Source organism: Diceros bicornis, chromosome 26 (assembly GCF_020826845.1).
Source record: "Diceros bicornis minor isolate mBicDic1 chromosome 26, mDicBic1.mat.cur, whole genome shotgun sequence".
Lineage (NCBI taxonomy): Eukaryota > Metazoa > Chordata > Mammalia > Perissodactyla > Rhinocerotidae > Diceros > Diceros bicornis.
The window spans coordinates 27,692,128-27,713,650 of NC_080765.1; the positions used below are offsets into that span (position 1 = coordinate 27,692,128).

At 44.3% G+C, this 21,523-nt stretch overlaps 1 protein-coding gene across 3 annotated transcripts in view; it reads right to left on the reverse strand.

Moving 5' to 3' along the window:
* Positions 1–21,523, reverse strand: part of PRKCB (protein kinase C beta) — a 309,251-nt gene that overhangs the window by 41,900 nt on the left and 245,828 nt on the right. For 2 of the 3 annotated variants that reach the window (XM_058569841.1, XM_058569840.1), the window contains exons 10-11: positions 15,075–15,248; positions 1,325–1,416 (exon numbers count right to left, since the gene is read on the reverse strand). In XM_058569841.1, coding sequence (XP_058425824.1) covers positions 1,325–1,416; positions 15,075–15,248 — 266 coding nt within the window. The remainder of the gene's footprint in view (positions 1–1,324; positions 1,417–15,074; positions 15,249–21,523) is intronic. The other variant, XM_058569842.1, reaches the window with a different exon arrangement.

Genomic DNA, 21,523 nt, shown 5'->3' on the forward strand with positions numbered 1-21,523 from the left:
ATCTTAATAATAACAGCTACCATCTGTTGAAGGCTTACCATCTACCTGGTACCATTTTAGGTTATTATCTGATTAAATCCTAATAACAATCCTATAAGGTAGGTCTTACTATTACCTCCTTGTTCCTCAAAAGAGGAAACTGAGGTTTGGTGACATGAAATAACTTGGCCAAGGTACATAGCTAATGAATGGCACAGCCAGGATTCGAATCAGCATTTGTCTGAAGTGTAAGCTCTTAATGAAGGCCCAGAAGGAACGAGGTTTTGAGAGAACCAGAAAGCCCAGTTTATACCACAAGGGTTAGGGAGGGCTCTGGAGTACTATGTTAAGTGCCCACACGTCTTGTGTGATAATGGGATTAAGGCCTGTGGTGAATTAGATGTTAGAAATAAAAGAAGAGACCCAACCTTGTAATCCCATTAGAATTGTGCCAAGATATACGAAAGGCATGATTTGGAAGCATGAGAACGCAAACTTTATCGGAATATAGTGCTCACGATATTCTTGGCAGGTGGGAGGAGAAGAGGCAAGGCTGATCTGAACAGGAGCCAGCAAGCCTCTGGAATGACAGGATTGGCCCTAGATGAGCCCTGGGGGCTTTCTAGAGGGACAATAGGATCTTAGCAAACTCTCTGGGAGAGGTTATTCTTGCTAATCCTATGACTTGCCATGTCCCTGTTCACCAACAGCAGGAGAGAAACATGATGAGATTTGTATTCTAAAAAGAAGAGAGTGGCAGCCTTGTGGACTGAAGGGGACAGAATTGACTCAACAGGGGAAACACATTTCCAAAAACCTGGAATCAGACTCCTCATCCCACACAGCATAGCCTCTATGCAACTCGGTCTTTCATCTCCCTGGAATGAGGGCATCTAAGAGAGAGAGAGTGGTGTAGGACAGAGAACGTGAGCAAAGGAGATTTGGGTCAGAATTCTGGATCTGCCTCACACAGCTCTGTGATCTTAAGCAAGTTTCTAAAAACTCTCTGGGCCTGGCACATAGTAAGCTCTCAATAAATACTGGCAAATGAATAAACAAAACCTATAATGATATTCCTCAAGGAAGCTATAGGGCCTTTTCTTAAGAGTCAGGGGCAGGAATTAGAGATAAAGAAACAGGTGTGGTTTTCGAGCTTCAAGTTCTTAGCTGGTGTCAGGAAAGAAAGAAGCACCCCATATCAAGCAGAATGCCCTTTGCCCTTGGCCATACATTTCTCATGAAGAAGCCAAGGATGTTTAAAATCCCTATTCAGCTACAAACTCAAGGGAACTAACAACACACCCGTTTATCCCAAGGGAAAAGCACAGCACAAGGTCCCACTTACACAGCGTGAGGCTCCTTAAACCGGCCAACTTGTTGGATGTGGTACATGAGGTCACCCCCGTTCACATACTCCATCACAAAGTACAGGCGGTCCTGGAAGAAGACAGCAAAGAGCAAAATCAACATCCTGCAGTTTCTTGGGTTCCAAGTGGAGAGCAGGGAACAGCTGGGATTTATGATCAAAACCACCAGGACGCTTTGATAGGCCCCTATTTCCCAGGCCCATTGCTTCTTCAAGTGTAGTATGCGTGCCAGTGAGCATAGGTGGCACAGGAATTTGTTTCTTAATTAATAACTCTAAGTTTATATTCATTTGCATGGGAAAAGGTAATTAGCACATTAATCTTGTGACTTAATGGATATTATTGTTTAGGAGAATGCTAATTTTAATAAAAAGTGGGAACTATTAAGTAAATCATATTACAGGTAACAGGTAGCTGTGGTGGCCAACCTCCATGATGGCCCTCCAGTGATTTTCATCTCCCGGTATTCACGTCCTTGTGCAGTCCCTTCCCTCAAGGAATAGGACTGACCTGTGTAACCAACAGCATATTGTAAAGATAACACTGCATGACTTCCAAGACTATGTCATATAAGACATCACAGCTTCTACTTTGCTCTCTCTTGGATCACTTGCTCTAGGGAAAACCAGCTGCCAAGTCATGGGGACACTCAAACAGTACTACGGAAAGGTATGTTTGGCAAAGAACTGAGCCCTCCTGCCAACACCCAGCACTGACTCCTCAGCCACATGAGTGAGCCACCTTGGAAATGGATCCTCTAGCCCCAGTCAAGCCTTCAGATGATGGCAATCCCAGCTGGCAAGTGGACTGCAGCTTTCATTTGAGACCCCAAAGCCAGAACCACCCGGGTAAGCCACTCCTGAATGCCTGCCCCACAGAAACTGTGAGATAATAAATGCTTATTGTTGTTTTAAGCCCCTGAGTTTTGAGGTACTCAGCAACAGATAACTAACAGAGTGGCTATGGGGAAAAAAAATGAATTGTTAAAGTTTGAAAAATAGTAGCTAGGAGGGCCTATCTAGAAGTAAAAGAGTTTGAGCCAAACAAAGAAATCTATACCCCACTCAGGGAATTTTTTTCAACATGTCTTTCAAGGGAGATGTGAAGTCAGGGGCTTGTCCTGCTCAGCTGTGGATGCACCTACTGTGTGCATGACTAGCACACAGTAGGTGCCCAGAGAATGGTGCCAAAGAGACTTTATTTGAAACCTACCTCTGCCTCCTGATAGCTGGGTGTATTTGGAGAAGTTATTAAACATGTGGGACTCCTCATCTGTGAAATGGAGATAATAACTGAACCACAGTTTTGTTGCTGGGATTCAATGAGACAGAGGTGTGTTACGGTCCTTGGTCAGCACCTACAGGAGATTTGCCTTCTCTCCTTCCATGAAAGGGTGTCGCTAAATGAATGAATGACTTCACCTCTCCTTAGAGACTTCCACTTGGGTCAATGCCACATGATCAACTTAAAGAATAAAAGAAAGAGGATGGAATGGAAATTAGAGTGCCCTGCACAAGGTACCACTAGGTGTTACTCTGTGACATGTGTGTTTTGGTTACATTTATATGTTGGGAGGGCTGGGTCGCAACGTAAAAGGAGGTTTGCTGTCAAAAGTCACAGAGCTTTTGTGTGGGGCTATACAACCAGGAGCAGGGTAGTAGAGAAGCGAAGTGGAGGGTCAAGTTTCCACTTTTGAAATCAATGTAAGATTTGAAGTCTCATTCCACTACTTACTAGCTGTGCAACATTCAACAGTTAACTTAACCTCTCAAATCTTACCCGTAAGGTGGACATTATTCACCTGCCCTATAGAGAACCAAGATGACGTATGTAAAGTGTCTAACGTGATGTTGGCCGTATAACAAACGTTTAATCCATCCGTTAAAAACTCTTCCTTATAGTGCATAGAACTTTATCTTATATATAACAGCCCTATGTGCATTTATCAAACGTGCATTGTCTAATAATTAGAATCACAGCAATAATGAAATAAACCTGTCATCTTCTGAGCACTTATGATGTGACTGAGCCAAGCGCTTTATATATTTTGTCTCACTTATCTCTCTCAACAACCCAATGTGACCAGTATTACTATTCTCACCCTTTTAAAGTTGTGAAAGTTGAAGATCAGAAAGGGTAAGTAACTTGCCGAAGGCCACTCAGCTGTTAAGTTGCAGAGCCAGGATTTGAACCCGGGCAGTTCCTTCCCACAGTCTACACTTGCAGTCTCTTATTAGGCTGCCTCCCGCATAAGATTATGAGCTAGACATTGTATTGATGTGTGGGTGTGTCCTCCCCTCTGAGGGCGTACAGACCAGGGCAGGAGAGAAGGGACATAGAGACCCAGCCACACATCAAGACAGAAGCTGGCAGGTCACAGAGGAGGAGTACAGGTTAGTCAATTTTTTTTGAAATGTTGACTTTCTCAGACCGATACTACTTCACCCTCTCAACATCTCTAGTGAGAGGCAGAGAGGGAGGCAGAATTATCACTTCTGTTCTCAGCGTCCAAGCCACATGAGATTTGCAAAAAGGTCACATACAAGTTAGTGGCAGAGTGGAGACACTCAGCCAGAACTGCCGACATCCAGCCCCTGGTTCTTTGGGTTTTTTTTGATAGAAAACAAGCCTAAAAATAGCATCTGTCTTTGCTGCACGTTGAAAAGAACCAAAACACTTGCTTTTAAAAATTATTTTTAAAACTAGCAGATGGCATCGGCCACAGAGAGACAGTAGTGAGTGAGGGAGAGATTTTACTTGCTTGCTTTCTGCTTGGAAGAACCCAACTCGCCCCCCAAACTCATTAGTCAGAATCCCGACATTGGGGAGAGCTCCATTGTGGGTAATGCCACATTCTGTGGTCTGTTTGTACCACTAAGCATATGCGGGGACACCCTGAGACCCATCATCTTTGAAGTGTACTGAGTCTGCGTTTGGCACATCAGTGCTTCAGCTATTAAACATTATGGCATCTCACTGTCTTTTCATTTTCCAAACAAATAGTTAATGATGCCCGTTGTATGCGAGGCACCATTCTACTGCCAGAGATGCTGCTGTGAATAATCCACGATGCCCGATGTGAAGGATTCCCCAGATGAGTGAGGGAGACCAGATAAATTTCCAAACAGCAATGTTTCCTAAAAGGGGGTGGGAGATAATTTTAGGTGGGCTATGGATGCATATGTTTTTACCTTTATAAGTTTGTGTCTGTTTTATTGCATATTGTGAAAAATATAACTAGCACTTGAAGCTCCTTATTTTATGGTTATTATTGCTGGAGAGGGAGACTAGAATGCATGGAGTTCAAAAGCAGAAGGGGGCAAGGTAAGGTGGGACCAGATTATGATAAACTGCCTAAGGCCCGCAGCCCAAACCTCAAGTATGTCATATTCTGGCTTTGAGATTGTTACCATGTTGGTCTGCCTCATCCACTAACATTTACTTATTTTTAAATATCTTTATTAACTTGCTTTTTTTTAAACTTAAACACAGTTATTTTAAAATTTTAAGACTTCATATATAAATGGAAATTCATTGTCTGTAAAAGATAAACGCATACCTGGAGTCTATCAACTCTATGCTGTATCCTGTCTGGCTTTGGTACCCCAATCCCTTAAATGACTTATTTTTAAAACAAATGTAATTTGTCCATGTCCCACCAGTTCATCGCCTGCTCCAAAGTAAAGAACATCGAAATTTGGAAAACACTGCCAGAGGCAATCTAGAGCCAATCTTGAGCTGAGAAGTGAATTTTAGAACTTTTATTGAGCGTTTGTTTTTGCAAGTCATGTATTAGGTGTCAAAGGGTCAAAAATGATGAATAAGATACGGACCTGGCCTTCAGAGAATTCAGAATCATCGTCAAAACAAATACACAACTAACTCAAGCCATAATCTAAAACAGAATGTGATAAAAGAAATTGCACGAGAGGCGTCAAGGGTGAGCTCTGAGGACTTGAGCCTTCACCAACTGCCTCCTGTTGGCACATAATTATTCCCCTCCATGTGCCCTGAAATTTGACTTTGTTACCCACTCTCCCTATAAAGTTATTTCCAGGCCTCCAAAGATCTTCTTAGAGTCACATGCACTGGTTTTTGACTGCTACTTATCTGCTGGACTCCACGCCGTGAAAATCAAAAACTATGTATTGCGTATCAACTCAAGGCCCAGCTTGGCTCTCTGCTACTTGCTCAGTTTTCCAAAGAGGACATGTCATGGCTCAAAACTTCAGTTCTCATCTCTCTGGGCTGATGAATCTTGACTTATATTTCTATCCTCTCCCTTTCTCCTGAGCTCCAGTTGGCTCCAGCTGGTTGCAGGACGTTTCTATGTGGGTGTTCCACTGTGAACTCCAATTAAAAGCTCAGAGAGGCGAGCTCACCATCCTTCTCTTCAAACTAGCCAGTCTGCTCAAGTTTCAAAGTGTTTCTTCCAAATTGTCATTGTTATTGCTGTTATTCTTCATGGCACACTGCCCTTATCCCCTAAGCATGAAGCAACTTCAGTTAATTTTAAATTTCCTTTCTCCTTTATCTCTCATATTTAATCATTAAATAAATAAATTAAATTAAAAGTCTGTCTGCCACCGCAACATGTAAAATGGTTGGATAGAATTTCTCAAATTTGGAGTGTGAGTATGAGGGTAGTCTGATTTAAAACAACGACTGGATGGGATGTGAGGAATTCACCTGGGGGGTCCAGGATAGGGCAGAGAATTCAAAGAGGTAACCATTCTTCTTCCAAGACAGGTGGAAGTGAGATGTGACATGATGCCCATGTGACTGCTAGAGGGACACCTGCCACTTTCAATATGATACCGTGGACAGAGCAAAACAACAACGTGGGCAACTCCAAGAGCACGTCTCAGGCTCTAAGGCAAACTGCAGTAAGCACTTACCTAATTAATGATCTTGAATGATTTCCCAAGCTGATCAGTGAATTAATCCTGTCTGTAAGCTGTTCCCCTTATTGCTCAGATCCATCTGTTTCTCTCGAGAAGCCGTGCAACGCTGTAGTTAAGAGCCTTCACTTTGGCAAGAGCTAGCCGTGGGTTCAAGTTCCACTTATATTGCTTACTCACTCTGAGACCTTGCATCAGATACTTAAACTTCCTCTGCCTTCCTAAAGGGGGTGCTAATAGCTTGTCCTTCATGGGGGTGTTGCAAATATATTATCAGACGATGCCCGTCAAATCCATGCAAACTCACAGAGCCTCGCTCAAGCGAGCGTGTGGTCGAGGACGCGCATCAACCACAGCCTCTCTTTCCTCTGTAGTCTATAGCCTTAGAACCACATCAGAATCAAGTAACTGATGCTCCTCTAACTTTCTTTCAGTTTTCTAAGCCTTGCCCTTCCACACAGACAGCACAGTCCTCGAGGGCTAGGCCCATCTCTCTTCCTCCTTGGAATTCTACGGACCTTTGATTATTGAATATGCAAAGGTCACCATCAAGAAGGCAGAGAGACCCAGGCTGTGTCTATTCCTACCCACTCCAGCTTTATATGCGTGAGTTGCATTCCTGGGTCCTTTCCTGCACTCAAGATCCTCAGAGGGCTTTAGTTGCTCTAAGCCCTGACACCTGTAAAGCTCTCCCCAGCTTCCTCTCCTTGGAGGCACTGAATGCCGTGTTTGCCAAGGCTATGTCCTGCTCCAACCCAGTTAGCTTCTTCGGACTTAAGATGATGTCTCACACCTGACACAAGCACCAATTATTCCTGCCCTGTAGAAACAACCCCTTCTTAAAGGTTCCTACTAAATTAGCAGTAGCCAATCACCAGCTGATTGGGCCAGGAATAAAACACCTCACCTACACTGAACCAATCAGATTCTCTTTCCTATGAGTATTAATTGGAACTCAGGGAATTTGGTGGCAAGGCAAACTGCAAGGGGCTAGAGAAGCCATGTTACCATGAGCAGGGGAAAACAAAGAAAGCAAGGAGAAAGAAATAGAGATCTCTTGTAGAAAGATTTGGAGTTACAGATTCTAGCTCCCCATGAGGCTAAGGCACATCATTGCCTTTGGGTTTTTTCCTTCCAATAAAATCCTTTTTTTTTTTTTTTTTAATTAACATCAGCTGGTTTGGAGGAGGGAGCGCTCTATTTCTCGCAACCCAACCACTGCTGACTGAGACTACCACCAGAGCTTCCGACAGAAATGCCCTTATATCGAAACCATATCCTTGGACATAGCTGCCAACCCAGAGCTGACCCGGAGTTACCAGGACCCTTGGACACTCTCGGGGCTCAACAGACATGCCGTCTGGGGCCAACTCTGCAAATGGAACCCTTCTCATCCCCTTCCCTCTCCCCTCCTGCATTCTGCCTTGACACCCTTCCCAGTATGCCTTGCAACTGAGTTCTTGCTGGGCCACGACAGCAAATTTGGGGAGGAAGCAACTTCTGTCCTTCAATGACTCATACAATCTAATTCTATTTAAAAAAGAAAAAAGAAGTGCATATGTTCAATTGAAAAGAAAACATTTAAAATAGATGTTTTGCTAAGGAGACTTAACTGCCTGTGCCCACTGGCAATTGGGAAATTGCATGAATGTGCCGGGCTGACAATTGTCCCCGGGAGAAACTGCAAAAGGACGGAAGAAACGTTATCCTTTTGTGCTCATGCAGCAAGGTGCCCCTCCAACCCAGCTCTGATAATGCCAGTAGCCTCCATTTATCATTTATTCTGCACTTTGTACAGCATCTCTTTTAATCTTCACTCATTATGCTCACTTTAAAGATGATAAAACCAATATTCAGAGCTGTTAAGTGACTTCCTAGAGGTCACACAGCCAATAATCACAGACCCACATTTATTTGACTGAGGAGCTCATGCTTATCTCTTTGTGCTTCTAGAACAATTCACCTAACTCCATTCTCCCAAGACCAGTTCATCTAACGAGCAATTCTCTAAAAATTCAACCCCCTTCTGATGCCTCTTGCATCTACATGCGCATTAACTTTTGCTGTCCTGTGGCAATTAAACTGTTTTATTATAGACACTTCTGAAATAATATAAATTCAAAACAAAAGACCATTACCACAGACCCCTCCCTAAATCAAAACCAATGTTTTGATTTGTCAGTGTCTCTTTCTGATTCTTTTCCACATGCATATTTAGTTTTAACACACTTAGAATAATCTCTTAAATAGAATTTAATATCTTACATTTTCTGTTAACATTGTGCCATGTATATTTTTCAAAGATTTTTTTAATCCAACTGTCTAAGAATACTTCTGATGTAACTGTGCTTTGTGAATAAGTTTTTAGAAGTTAAATTTGCATCATTTTAAGAATGACAAAAGTTATTTTGTATATGGGTGGGTGTCTTTTTCCTTTTATCTATTTTGACCACCTTAGGGTTTTTTATTCTATTAAAGATCTCATATTGTCAAAATTCTAAGTCTCTAGCAAGAAAAACATATCAAATTTGCAGCATGTTATATTAGGTTTGTCATTTTTTAAAGGTAGCTGATTCATAAAGGAATTCTGGGTCACAAAATACAAAATGACAATCTACTCAGGCTACACTGGCCTCCTAACTGCTCCTCAAACACACCGAGCATGTTCCTGCCTCGGGCATTTACACTCACTCTTCCTGCTGTCTAGAACACTTTGCCCCCAGATATCCACATGCCTCGCTCCTTCACTTGTTCTGGTCTCTGCTCAAATGTCATCCTTATCAGAAAGACCTTCCCTGATCATCCTATCAAAAACAGCATTTCTCTGTCCCCAATCCACCCACATCTCTCCCCTTTATTTTTTATTATTCTTGTTTGTTACCTGTCTCCCCCATTAGAATGTAAATTCCAAAGGGACTTTATCTCTTGTTCACTGATGCACCCCTCACAGTGATGCAGCTCAGTCCTGACACATTTATTTCAACAAATAAATATTTGTTGACAGAATTAATGCGCACGAGTACCCTCTGTAGACTGGCAATAATGATCCGACTTTTAGGGATACTGCCCATTGCAACCTAGGCTGCCTCCTCCTCTGGAGCACCTATCTGGGGGTCGGGGATATGCAATTCTAGAAGGTGAACGTGAGCCAGATAACCACCTTCATGGGCCTTCCCCAAAAAGGGGTGTCACTGTCCTGCTCACCTGAGCCACACTAACAATGGTTTGCCTCATATATATGCAGTGGTCCCTAAATTTTAAAATCATTCCCACTAGAAAATCTTTCTAATTGTTGCAATATCCTTGTGGGATAAGTAGGTGACTTTTTCTTAGTAGAAAGAACACCTGAAGGGGCAATAGGAAACCTGCCACTTACCAACTGTGTAACCAGAGCCCTTTCATCTTTCTGAGGGTCGATTTCCTTTGTGCGGAAATGTGGGCAGTAATACTTGCTCACAGTGTTCTTGTGAAAATTAGACGTAATCATGAAAGTGAAAATAATTTATAAACTAGAAAAAGAATCCGGAGTGAAAGCAGAGGCAGGATAGCAAGGCTTCGGAGTTTGGGGTTCTGGAGTCTTACAGAATAAATCCCAGCGCCACCACTTACCAACTGTGTGGTACTGCACAATTTACTTAACTTCTCTGAATACCAGCGTCCTTATCTATAAACTGGGGATAGTACAGTGCCCACCCAGTAGAGGTGTCGGGAGAGCACCTGCAGAGTGCATAGCAGATGCCTGACACACGCTGAAGTGCTCAATAATGTTGGCGGCTGCTTTCTGTTGTTGTTGTTTTGTTTTGTTTCTTGGTGAGGAAGCTTAGCCCTGAGCTATCATCTGTGGCCAATCCTCCTCTTTTTGCTGAGGAAGATTGGCCCTGGGCTAACATCTGTGCCCATCTTCTTCTACTTTATACGTGGGATGCCACCACAGCATGGCTTGATAAGCAGTGTGTAGGTCCACACCCGGGATCTGAACGCACGAACCTCAGGCCAGTAAAGCGGAGCACACGAACTTAACCACTACGCCACCGGGCTGGCCACTGCTTTTTGTTGTTTTTGTCATCGCTGTCAAGACCATTTTGGTGGCAACTCAACCTAATGTACTAGCAAGAGCTTGGGCTCTGAGTTCAGTAGGCCCATGACCCCATGCTGTGTCTACAGAGAGCTACTCTGCATCTGAGATCCTCAACCTTTTCACCAGCAAAGTGGGATGATAGATAGTCCCTTCCATCGCAAGATTTTTTGTGAGGCTAGAGTGAAATAAAGGCTTTGAAGGCCCATACAATGGTAGATGCTCGGATGAAAAGTCAGTTCCACTCCAGAGACGAGAAAGCTCATCACCATGTGCTTTTACTGAGCAGGTGAGAGCTGAGCAAGGCTTGGTTAGGGCTCCGCCCCTGCTGGAGCCTGGAGACAGGCTGGCTGTTGGCCTTCTGCCCCAGGGGTGTCAGGTACAGTGGAAATCGGGAGATCCACACTCAGCACACTCAAATACCTCACAGTGTAGCAGTTTAGTGTAAAACCCCTTAGAGCCAGGCTGCTTGGGTTAAAATCCTGGCCCTGAAATGTACTAGCTGTGTGGTCTCAGTCCCCTCATCTGTAAAATGGGTGATGACAGGACCCATCCAAAGGTTGTCATGCAGCTTAAGAGTGTTAGTCCTGTGCCTGAGGTAAGTACACATTATTATGTCTTTGAAATAAATTTATGTAAAATTGAAATATATGTGGTTAGCCAAAAAAAAGTAAGTTAAAAAAAGTAATTGACATGGGGTCTTTCACTCAATGAGCATCTGCCGCTGGGAGAATGTGAGAAGGGAGGGGTATCTGCTTTTCCCTCAGCTGGCCGTGCTCAGCCCCCAAGGGCCTCTCGCTCACAGTGAGTACATCTCCTCAAGTCAAGCACAACTCTAAGGTTTAAAGTTACCTGCTTCCCCCAAACCACACAGCCCCTCGAGACAGGACAACTATTTCACCTGCTCCTCACCAATGAGAAAGCAATCTGCTCCGCCCCTGGCCTTGCTGGATGGGGAGAGTGCGTCGGTCTCCAATGCAGGGACTTCATCCCCTTGCAAGACCCGAATACATGGAACCCTCATCTTCTAGACTCTCTCGGCTCTTAATCTCTTCTCTGGCTTGTGACAACTCCTTGAGGGGACCCAGGGTGCTACCCAATTTCCATGCCAACCCAGCCCTGCTCTCTAATTCCCGAAAGCATACTGAAATACAGGTTAGTGAGGCGGCTCAATGTTAAATGAATCATCTCAAATTTACTCTATCATTTTTAAAACAGTAAATTACAAACGAAGATATTGTACTTTAATGAATATTAGCCACAAATGACTAATTTCCTCCAATCTCAACACATCCAACTGAAATTGAAAACTGCTGCTGTGAGGGAGCCCAGCCTCCTCCTTGAGAACAAGATCTCCTTTAGTCTATTTACCAGACTGAGACCGTCCCTCACCTGGTGATGACAGGGGAGTCAATTTGGGGACCGCCAATGGAAAAAAGAGACGATGTGGGCACAAGGGAGTCTAGAGGTTTAAGAGTCTAATCTAGTCCTGTCTCTGCCACCACTGGAATACCTCTAGGCCTTAACTTCCCAAGGTAAACTAGAGATCTGGACTAGTAAGATGTACACCCTTCCCAATCTTTGCCAAGTCCCCATCTGATGTGAATTATTGCGCACTTAATATTTTTCTTTACATGACTCTCTTCTTTTACTCAAAAATTTTATTTTAAAAGTGAACTTTAGTCGCCTTGGGAGCATAATAACTAACCAATTCATGAAAGCTGTTTGATAACAGGAAAGAAGCATGCATTTATCCCGCCTTCCCTATATGACCTGTACCACCAGGGAACCAGGTCATAGATAAGGCAGCCTCTCTTTATAAAAGCATTCCAACTAATAAATGAAAAAGAAATGATAGGATTAGGATATCACAATCCTACAATCCTTAATGAATTAATGGACCCACACACTGAGATCAGTGCTTGCCAACATCACAAAAAAAGAGACAATGAGACATTACATGCCTTCGGATGAAAGAATACACCACCTCCTGTGGCCTTGCCAAAGGGATGGAACCTGAGTCTGACCAAGCCTCTGGGTCAGCTACCAATTTGCAGGAAACACAGAGGAAAGAGGAAATGCGTGGAGGTATCCCACCACTGTGTGATCAGCAAGATCCAGACTGAAAACGCACGGGTCAAACAGCCCAGGGTCTCCAGCAGATAAAAGTGATGGATGGAAGAGATGGAGGAGGAAATCACTATATTAAAAGACGCATCAAATTTCTAAAAATGGGAAAGATTTTTGGGAAACTATCGTATCAAGGGATGATAAAACTATAAAGACAGGCAAGGAAGTCAAGCTACCATTTGGGGGGAGATTGGGATTAGAAGGCAGAAAAGCTTCCAGAGAGGTGGCCAAAGTTCTCTTTTTCGACCTGGCTGGTGGTACAAAGAACTTCCCCTTATGATAACTCATTACTAAAACATCTATTTCACATGGTTTTCTATATTAGTTTTATAATATCTCAAAATTAAAAAACTTTATATTACCGTCATAAATTGAAGAAATCTGTAAAAAAAATATATAAAATGAAAGCCAAACAATGACCTAGAAACTGCTGTTTCCCAAAGCTTAAAACCTGAAGCCTGGTACCTTCTCTTTGTTTAAAAAAACAAGCGTTGGGGGCCTGCCTGGTGGCTTAGCGGTTAAGTGTGCGCGCTCTGCTGCTGGCAGCCCGGGTTCGGATCCCGGGCGCGCACCGACGCACCACTTCTCTGGCCATGCTGAGGTCGCATCCCACATACAGCAACTAGAAGGACGTGCAACTATGACATACAACTATCTGCTGGGGCTTTGGGGGAAGAAAAATAAATAAATAAAATTATTAAAAAAAAAAACAAAAACCAAGCGTTGGAAAGATGTTATGGGAATCCCAGCACCAAATGGAAACATTCTCCTTGAGATACTCAAGAGAACCTGAAGTGAACTGACAAGGGGGATGTAATTTAAAATCCACGCACCACCCAGAACCACCCTCCATACTACCCGGGACCATTTTGCACAGTGGTGCATGCTCTGTACTTTGGCAAACACGATTCCAGCTCTTAGTCTTGCCTGCGGTGGAGCAAAGGATGTTCTTGCAGCCCCGTGTTGCCCAGCAGACCCCAAAGAGGCTGGTGGGCCAAAGCCCCCTCAGGGAATCCTGTACATATTTGCCTGAAATGTTCCCTCCCTTGACGGCCTGTGGTAGGGAGACTGTCTAGGATTTGGGGAATCTGGCCCCTGCAAAAATCGTCTCATCACTCAAACCCAGATGCCGTTGTGGCAATCAGGCAAAAATCCGTGGACTCATCCGCCTCTCCGAGTTCTGCCATCATATCCCCTACTGCGTTGTTTTGTAACTAACCCCACATCTGTTTCTTCTGCTCTAAGGCCATGAACTTCTCAAAAACAGGACCTAGCTGACTCAGCTCTATACCTCAGCACTTAGTCAAGGCCAAGGCTAAATGTTTGGGAAGCGAATAACCAACATCTATTGAGTGCTTACCAGGTACCCAGCACTGTGTTAAGTGCCCTCAGGTGTAATCTCATTGCCTCCTCACAACAACCTTGGATGTAGCTTCTACTATCTCATCCACCCTACAGATGAGGAAACTGAGGCCCAGAGAGGTTTTATCATTTTTCCATGGCCACTCAGCCAGTAAGTGACAGAGCCAGGATCTGAACCCACATCTTTCTGACCCCAAAAATGTATCAAGAGACTACTTTGAACAGGAAAGGAATGAGTTCTGGCTCTCCCTCTTTCACACAGGGCAGTTCTTCGCCTGGCATGTGGTCTGCACTGAGAAAACCACCCGAAATCCAATTATGGGTCTTTCTAGGCCGGGAATGTTTAACCTAACTTAGCAGAGCACAGAACAGAGGAAGTCCCGATCTTTAAATCATGTGCAACATACAACAGCATCCCATCTCACAAAGAGGTTGTGCTCTAAAATTAGCATGTAGGGTAAGAGCTGGAGAGAGTCAAAATAATCTTGAAAAATCCCTTCAAGCATCTTTGAGTCACTGGGCCACTGGCCCTTAGAAGGCAAGACTTAACTTTGTCTCTCTTCGCATTTGGGCTCTGGCCTCCCCCGTCCTTAGGGGTGAGGGCCAAGGTCTAACTAGAACAGGGAAAAGGTAAGAGGTTACTTAAAGGGATGTCTCTTGCTCTTGCAAATAGGGTTGAAATCACAGTCAATAGTGACAGGGGACAAATGCCCCCTTCTCTTCTCAGGAGCCACAGCTCTGAGCTCACAGACCCTGCCTAGGACACTCTGAGGGCTGCGTTCTCAGGCAACCCCTCCTCCAAGAAGGTCCAAGAAGGTCCACACAACTTGCAGAATGTACTCGTGCAAGTATCTGAAGGGTCTGGAGGGCTGACTGTAACCGTCTAAAGTCACAGCGTAGGGACCTTTCACCCATTCCCATCTGGAAGTTCTGCTATTACATCTCACACTGTGAGACCAGAAATCCTGAGTTCCTGTCCCCAAGTCACCTTTTGCTGTCAGGGAAAAGCCCTGCTCTGTTGGTTATAAAACCAATTGCCTGAGTTCCTTTATCTTTGTTGAAACAGCATCTGCCTCAGGGGAGAGCACGTCTCAACAGCAACCTCAGAAATTCTCAGCAGCCTTCCCTGGGCCCCAGATCTTCCTGTCCTAGAATGGGTGAGGCCCAGGGGTTCCTTGGGGGTGGGTGCTGCTGGGACAGCTTTGGCCAAATCCTGGTGAACCCTGGAGGCGGAGTGGCCAGGGCCCCCGGGCCAGTCACCATGGTCTGGAAGCAGGAGTGCAGCTGGGTCAGGAAGGGCGGCTTCCCGGGCAGGGCCAACACGCGCTTCTCCACCATCGTGCATTCCACGTCGTCATCTTGGATCACGACATCCTTCTTGAGGATCTTCACGGCGTAGAGCTCATCTGTGCCTTTTCGCTCTGAAAGCATGACCTGGAAAGTGAGCAAGCGTGTCAGGGTAGTTGGAAGGGGCCCGGGGGAAAGCCACGGGTGGCTGAGGCTCATTCAAATCCACCCCAAGCTTTGTCCAGATCCCTCTGTTGACAGTGCAACAACAGATAAAGTTTTCCACAGACTTCACACTTGGAATGGCTGAACCCAGTCAACAGAGGATGGTTCCAAGAGCAATGATCCAGTATTGACCCCTTTGGGATATGTACCAATGCCCAGCCAACATGGTTAGAACATAAACCCCAGAGGGCAAGCATCTTTGCCTGTTTTGTTCACAGGTATAACCCAAGAGCCATAATGGTGCCCGGCACATAGTAGATGTTTAATAAAGATGTGCTGAATGAGGGAATGAGTGAATTCCTGATAAAACTGAATTTGGGGCTCTTGTTCCCTATTCATTCAATGATTTAATATTCATTAAGAGCCTGCTAGGCACTGGGGACACAGCAAAAAACAAGCAGGCACATTCTCTGACCCTGCACTCCAGAGAGGAAGGCAGACTTCGGACATTAATTACAGGGATGATTAATGTAATATTTTAACATCCTCTCCTGTTGTGCCGGGGCTTCTTTCCACGCAGCTGTGGTCACCATCAGGACATGTTAATCGCTGTGGCTCATGATACATCATTATTTTCACTGGTTCTGACTATGCCAGAGGCAACAGTGACCAGCAGGTACCATTCTCAAGAAGCCGCTTAGGAAGCACAGGGTAGGACCACATTGTATAAGACCCAGCCTGGTCTGGGGGCTTCTGGGAAGGCTTCCTGGAGGAAGTAGCAATCAGATTGAAGTATTTATTGCATGCACTATATCAGATATTTTGCACACAATAATATCAATCACCACAATATTTTTAAGCACATAGCAATGTGCCAGACAATGAGTGGTTTTCATTTATTATTTCTCATTTATTTTGCTTAAGACCTAGGAGGTAGGTACCATTCAGAACCCTATTTTATAGAGAACAGAGGCTCAGGGATGGTAAGTAACCTGTCACACCACAAATTCAGTTAGGGACAGAGGCAAGATTTGTACTCAGGTTTACCTGACCCCAAAGTCTCTGCCTTTAAATGCTTCACTTGCTCCAGAAGAACCCTCCAGGAGTTTAGGTGGTGGAGGAAATAAAATGCTCACACCCGACCCAGCTGGAGGACCAGAGAACGCATCAGAGACCTGGGGCCAGAGGAAGTGATGCACAGAGGGAGCTCCAGGCAGGAGGGCAGCTCAGCACACTCCGCTCAGCTCTTATCCTAAAGGTAAGAGGTCTGACTGGACTCACGCACGGAAGCTTCCAGGCCGAGCTCACCGGCTCACACAGAGGCTCCGTCTCCTGCCCTCACCATCTTCTCTCTCATCACAGCCAGGGGTGGCCCTGGGTGATGCTGACCCAGGAATTTAGAGCACTTAGGAAGAAAGCTGCCTGGCACACACTTTCACAGCAACAGGACGTTCTCAACCTCTTTCTCCTCCAGCCCCACCACAGAAATGTGAGCTGCCAAGCTGAGCAGGTCTTACCTGCCGGCATTGACTCAATCCTCACAGCAGACCCACCAGGACATGTGGCAGGGCAGGGCTCAAAGTGCTGGCATGTGTGTCTCAGTTTATTTCCCATCTCCCCCCATCTCTCACAGGTACCCAAGAGCTGTTTTCCCTTCCCCAGCCCTCAGCAAGGCAGAAACAATGGTTCCAGGAAGCCACTGTCCTGAGATGTACAGAGTCCGGCGGAGAGAGGGGAGTTCTGCTCCCAGATTCCAGAGAAGGCTGGGGCAAGTGCAGGGGGGGCCAGGGAGGTGACTTGGCCAGAAGAAGAATGGGTAGAGGGACTGGAGGTGGGAGGAGGAAGAGCCTTCAGCTGAGAGGATCCCAGAGTACAGCAGGAGGGGCTCAGCACGGAGCTTTGTTCGCGTGTGGACAGCCCCCCTGACCCACCAGACTGGTCCAGGCACCACCTCACAATCCTGAATACTTATAAACATCCCCACCTCCACCCCCACTGCCCAAGAACGCAGGGGCGGGGCCCTGGGCACCCTGAGTGCCGATGCAGCCATGAGAGCACATCTCAGCCCCCTGCTGGAGGAGAAGCAGGACAGCTGGCTGGGAATTCCCCACGCACCAGGGGCAGGGGTGGACATCCTGCATCTGCTTCAATTATCCCCATTCTACAGAGAAGCAAACTGAGGCTCAGAGAGATTAAGCTGCTTGAGCTAACAATTGCTCTAACAATGCAGATCTCACCATGCTACTCCAATGCTGCAAGTCTTCAGTGGTCCCTGCAAGACACACAATCCCATAACCACGTCTTCTTTCTTTTCCTTTCAATATTCTGCTCCCACTGCCTGCAATGTCCTTCCACACAGCTCAGATGATAACCCTCAATGATCCACCTGGACCAAATGGGTCACTCCGTCCTCTGGGCACCAGGACGGCATTGTGTCTATGTCACTTTTTAACGCAGGCTTTTCCAAACTTCAATCAATCCTTCAAGTGCCTTTTTCACATCTTTTCTTACCATCTAAACTGGTATTTGCTTAGTATTTTTAAAATCTAGTCACTTTTTTACTTAACTAAATTTATCTGAAATGGAAACTTTATATTACCACTATTAACGGCAAACCAGTATCACCAGCCATAAATGGAAGATAAGCACAGAAATGAATAAGAGCAAAGCAGTGCGAGGAAATTCTAGCTCAATACTGCTGGCTACTGAAGGTTCTGAGTCAGGCCCCGCCTCTTCTCCTTGCTTTAACAAAAATGATATTAGCAAATGTTAGAGAACTATTAGGGGCATATTGTCATCAAATGAGACCTTCTTTTTTAAGTAATTAGAAAGACTAAAAGAAAACATAAAGAGAGAATAATGGGATATCATGATGTGATATAATTTTACATAATATCACACCCATGTACTACCTAAAAAAATCTCAAGTACTAAATTAAAATCATCTTACAAATCATCAGTGCCATGGCTTCACATCTTAGGAAATACTGTTGCATTTGTAGAGATAGGTTTTTCAGTCAATCAACAGGGCTGTGTAAAGATTCTCATAGCCTTGCCCTGTCCTAACCACATGGGTAGAGGGAAGAAGAAGCCAGTACGAGACAGCACCTTTAACATCATGCGAGTGGTACACAAATGAGCCAAGTTTGGGCAATTCCCTTATATTGGTTGAAGGGAAACAGAACTGACACACACAAAACATTAGTAACAATTTAGATATAGAATTGAATCAAACTCTAGAGCAGGAGTCAGCAAACATTTTCTGTAAAGGCCAACAGTAAACATTATAGGCTTTTCTGGACAATCTCTGTTATCAGCTACTTAACTGCACCATTGTAGCACTAAAGCAGCCACAGACAGTACACAAATGAATGGCTGCGTTCCAATAAAACTTTATTTACAAAAATATATGGGGCCCAGCCAGTGGCGTAGTGGTTAACCCCACTTCGGAGGCCCAGGGTTGGTGGGTTTTGATGCCGGGTGTGGACCTACGCACCACTCATCAGGCCATGCTGTGGCAGCTTCCCATATACAAAATACAGGAAGATTGGCACGGATGTTAGCTCAGGGATAATCTTCCTCAAGCATAAAGAGGAAGATTGGCAACAGATGTTTGCTCAGGGCCAATCTTCCTCATCAAAAAACAAATGTGAGGGGCCAGGCATCAGCAGTTTGCTGACTCCTGTTCTAGAACATGTGTTTCAACAAAGATCAGGAAAAATAAGAGCGACCACATTATCAAAAGTGGCTGCAGTTTAATTTGGAAATGAACCCTAGCATGTCTTTCATTTCTTCCAACTCATTATTAGAAGAACCCTCTGATTGGTCAGTGGACCCATCTGGCCATAGATGATTGGATCAGAGGTAGATAACTGATCTAAGCTGAGCTAGTCAGATTCTCTCTCCTAAGAATTTGGAATTGGGATATTCCAAGTAGTTAGTCCTGGGCCCTTCAATAGAGAAACACACAGATCCGCCTAGAGTGGTCGTTTTCTACCACCCGCAGGCAAAGAGGAATGAAACAGATATGTGGGGGAAAAAGAAGGTCAGAGAATGAGCAGAGGCCTTGCTTTCCAGTTTCTGGTTCCAATCTCTCATGAGGCTTCGCTGTTTCCTGTTAGAAACCTCTGTATCTGTCCAATCAAGTTATCATTTTTATTTATATTAGTTTGAGTGAATTTCTGTTTCTTAGAGATCCTGTAAGACAAAATTATTGCTTGGGTAGCTCAAATTCTCTCTCTTTTTTTTTTTTTTTAATTTTTATTTATTTATTTTTTTCCCCCAAAGCCCCAGTAGATAGTTGTATGTCATAGTTGCACAGCCTTCTAGTTGCTGTATGTGGGACGCGGCCTCAGCATGGCCAGAGAAGTGGTGCGTCGGTGCGCGCCCGGGATTGAACCCGGGCCACCAGTAGGGGGGTGCGCACACTTAACCGCTAAGCCACGGGGCCGGCCCTCAAATTCTTAATAAAAATTTCAGGAAGCCAAATAGCATCAGGTCAGGGCGTGACCTAAAACAAGGCAGATTCCATTCTGTATAAGGACGGTACCTCTTGCCTGTATCAGAAGCCCTTGGGGGTATTTGTTTACAATACAGATTCCAAGCACCTTCTCTCATCCAGAAGCTCTGGGCTCTGGCCTGGGAGTCCGCATTTTAACAAGTGCCTCCCTTCCTCTTCACTCTAATCACTAAATTTGTTCTGCGGTACTATCAAAATTGATTCATTTAATATGGTGGTTAGGAAGAGTCCACAGGTAAAATAGAATCCTTCTATCTTGATTTTCCTGACACTTTCCCAGCAGTCGTTAACAGGGGTGAGAAGGGAACTTTCTTTTGCTCCTTAATATTCTAATTAAGCTTTCCTTTTCAATAGGAATCTCTCTGCCCCCTCTTGGAGAACTTTTTGAGAGCTTTCCCATGTCATGAAGGAAGTGATATTCTGTGGTGGTTTCAAAACATATCTGCAACAGAATCAAGAACCCAGAAATATACCCATGCATTTATGGATGGCTACTTTTTGACAAGGGAGCCAAGAACATACAATGGAGAAAGGAAAGTCTCTTTAATAAATGGGGCTGGGGAAACTGGACAGCCACATGCAAAAGAATGAAAGCAGACCATTATCTCACACCATACACAAAAATTAACTCGAAATGGATTAAAGACTTGAATGTAAGACGTGAAACCATAAACTTCTAGAAGAAAACATAGACAATATGCTCTCTGACATCAGTCTTGGCAGCATCTTTTCGAATACCATGTCTCACCAGGCAAGGGAAACAAAAGAAAAAAATAAACAAATGGGACTACAGCAGACTAAAAAATTCTGCAAGGCAAAGGAAATCGTGAACAAAATGAAAAGACGACCCACCAACTGGGAGAAGATATTTGCAAATCATATATCTGATAAGGGGTTAATGTCCAAAATATATAAAGAACTAATACATCTCAACAACAAAGAAACAAATAACCCAATTAAAAAATGGGCAAAAGATCTGAACAGACATTTTTCCAAAGAAGATATACAGATGGCCCACAGGCACATGAAAAGATGTTCAACATCACTAATTACTAGGGAAATACAAATCAAAACTGCAATGAGATATCACCTCATGCCTGTCAGAATGGCTATAATTAAAAAGACAAGAAATAACAAGTGTTGGAGAGGATGTGGAGAAAAAGGAACTCTCATACACTGCCGGTGGGACTGCAAACTGGTGCAGCCACTATGGAAAACAGTATGAAGACTCCTCAAAAAATTAAGAATAGAACTACCATACGATCCAACTATTCCACTGCTGGGTATTTACCCAAAGAACACAAAAACACAAATGTGTAAAGATATATGCACCCCCCTTGTTCACTGCTGCATTATTCACAATAGCCAAAACTTGGAAACAACCTAAGTGCCCATCAAAGAAGATGTGGTGTATATACACAATGTAATACTATTTAGCTATAAAAAAAGATGAAATCTTGCCATTTGGGACAACATGGATGGACCTTGAGGGTATTAGGCTAAGTGAAATAAGTCAGACAGAGAAAGTCAAATACTGTGTGATCTCACTCATAAGTAGAAGACGACAACAACAACAACAACAAACAAACACATAGAGACAGAGATTGGATTGGTGGTTACCAGATGGGAAGAGGGGAGGGAGGAGGGTGAAAGGGATGATTACGCACATGCGTGTGGTGATGGATGGTGATTAGTTTTTGGGTGGTGAACATGATGTAATCTACTCAGAAATCGAAAT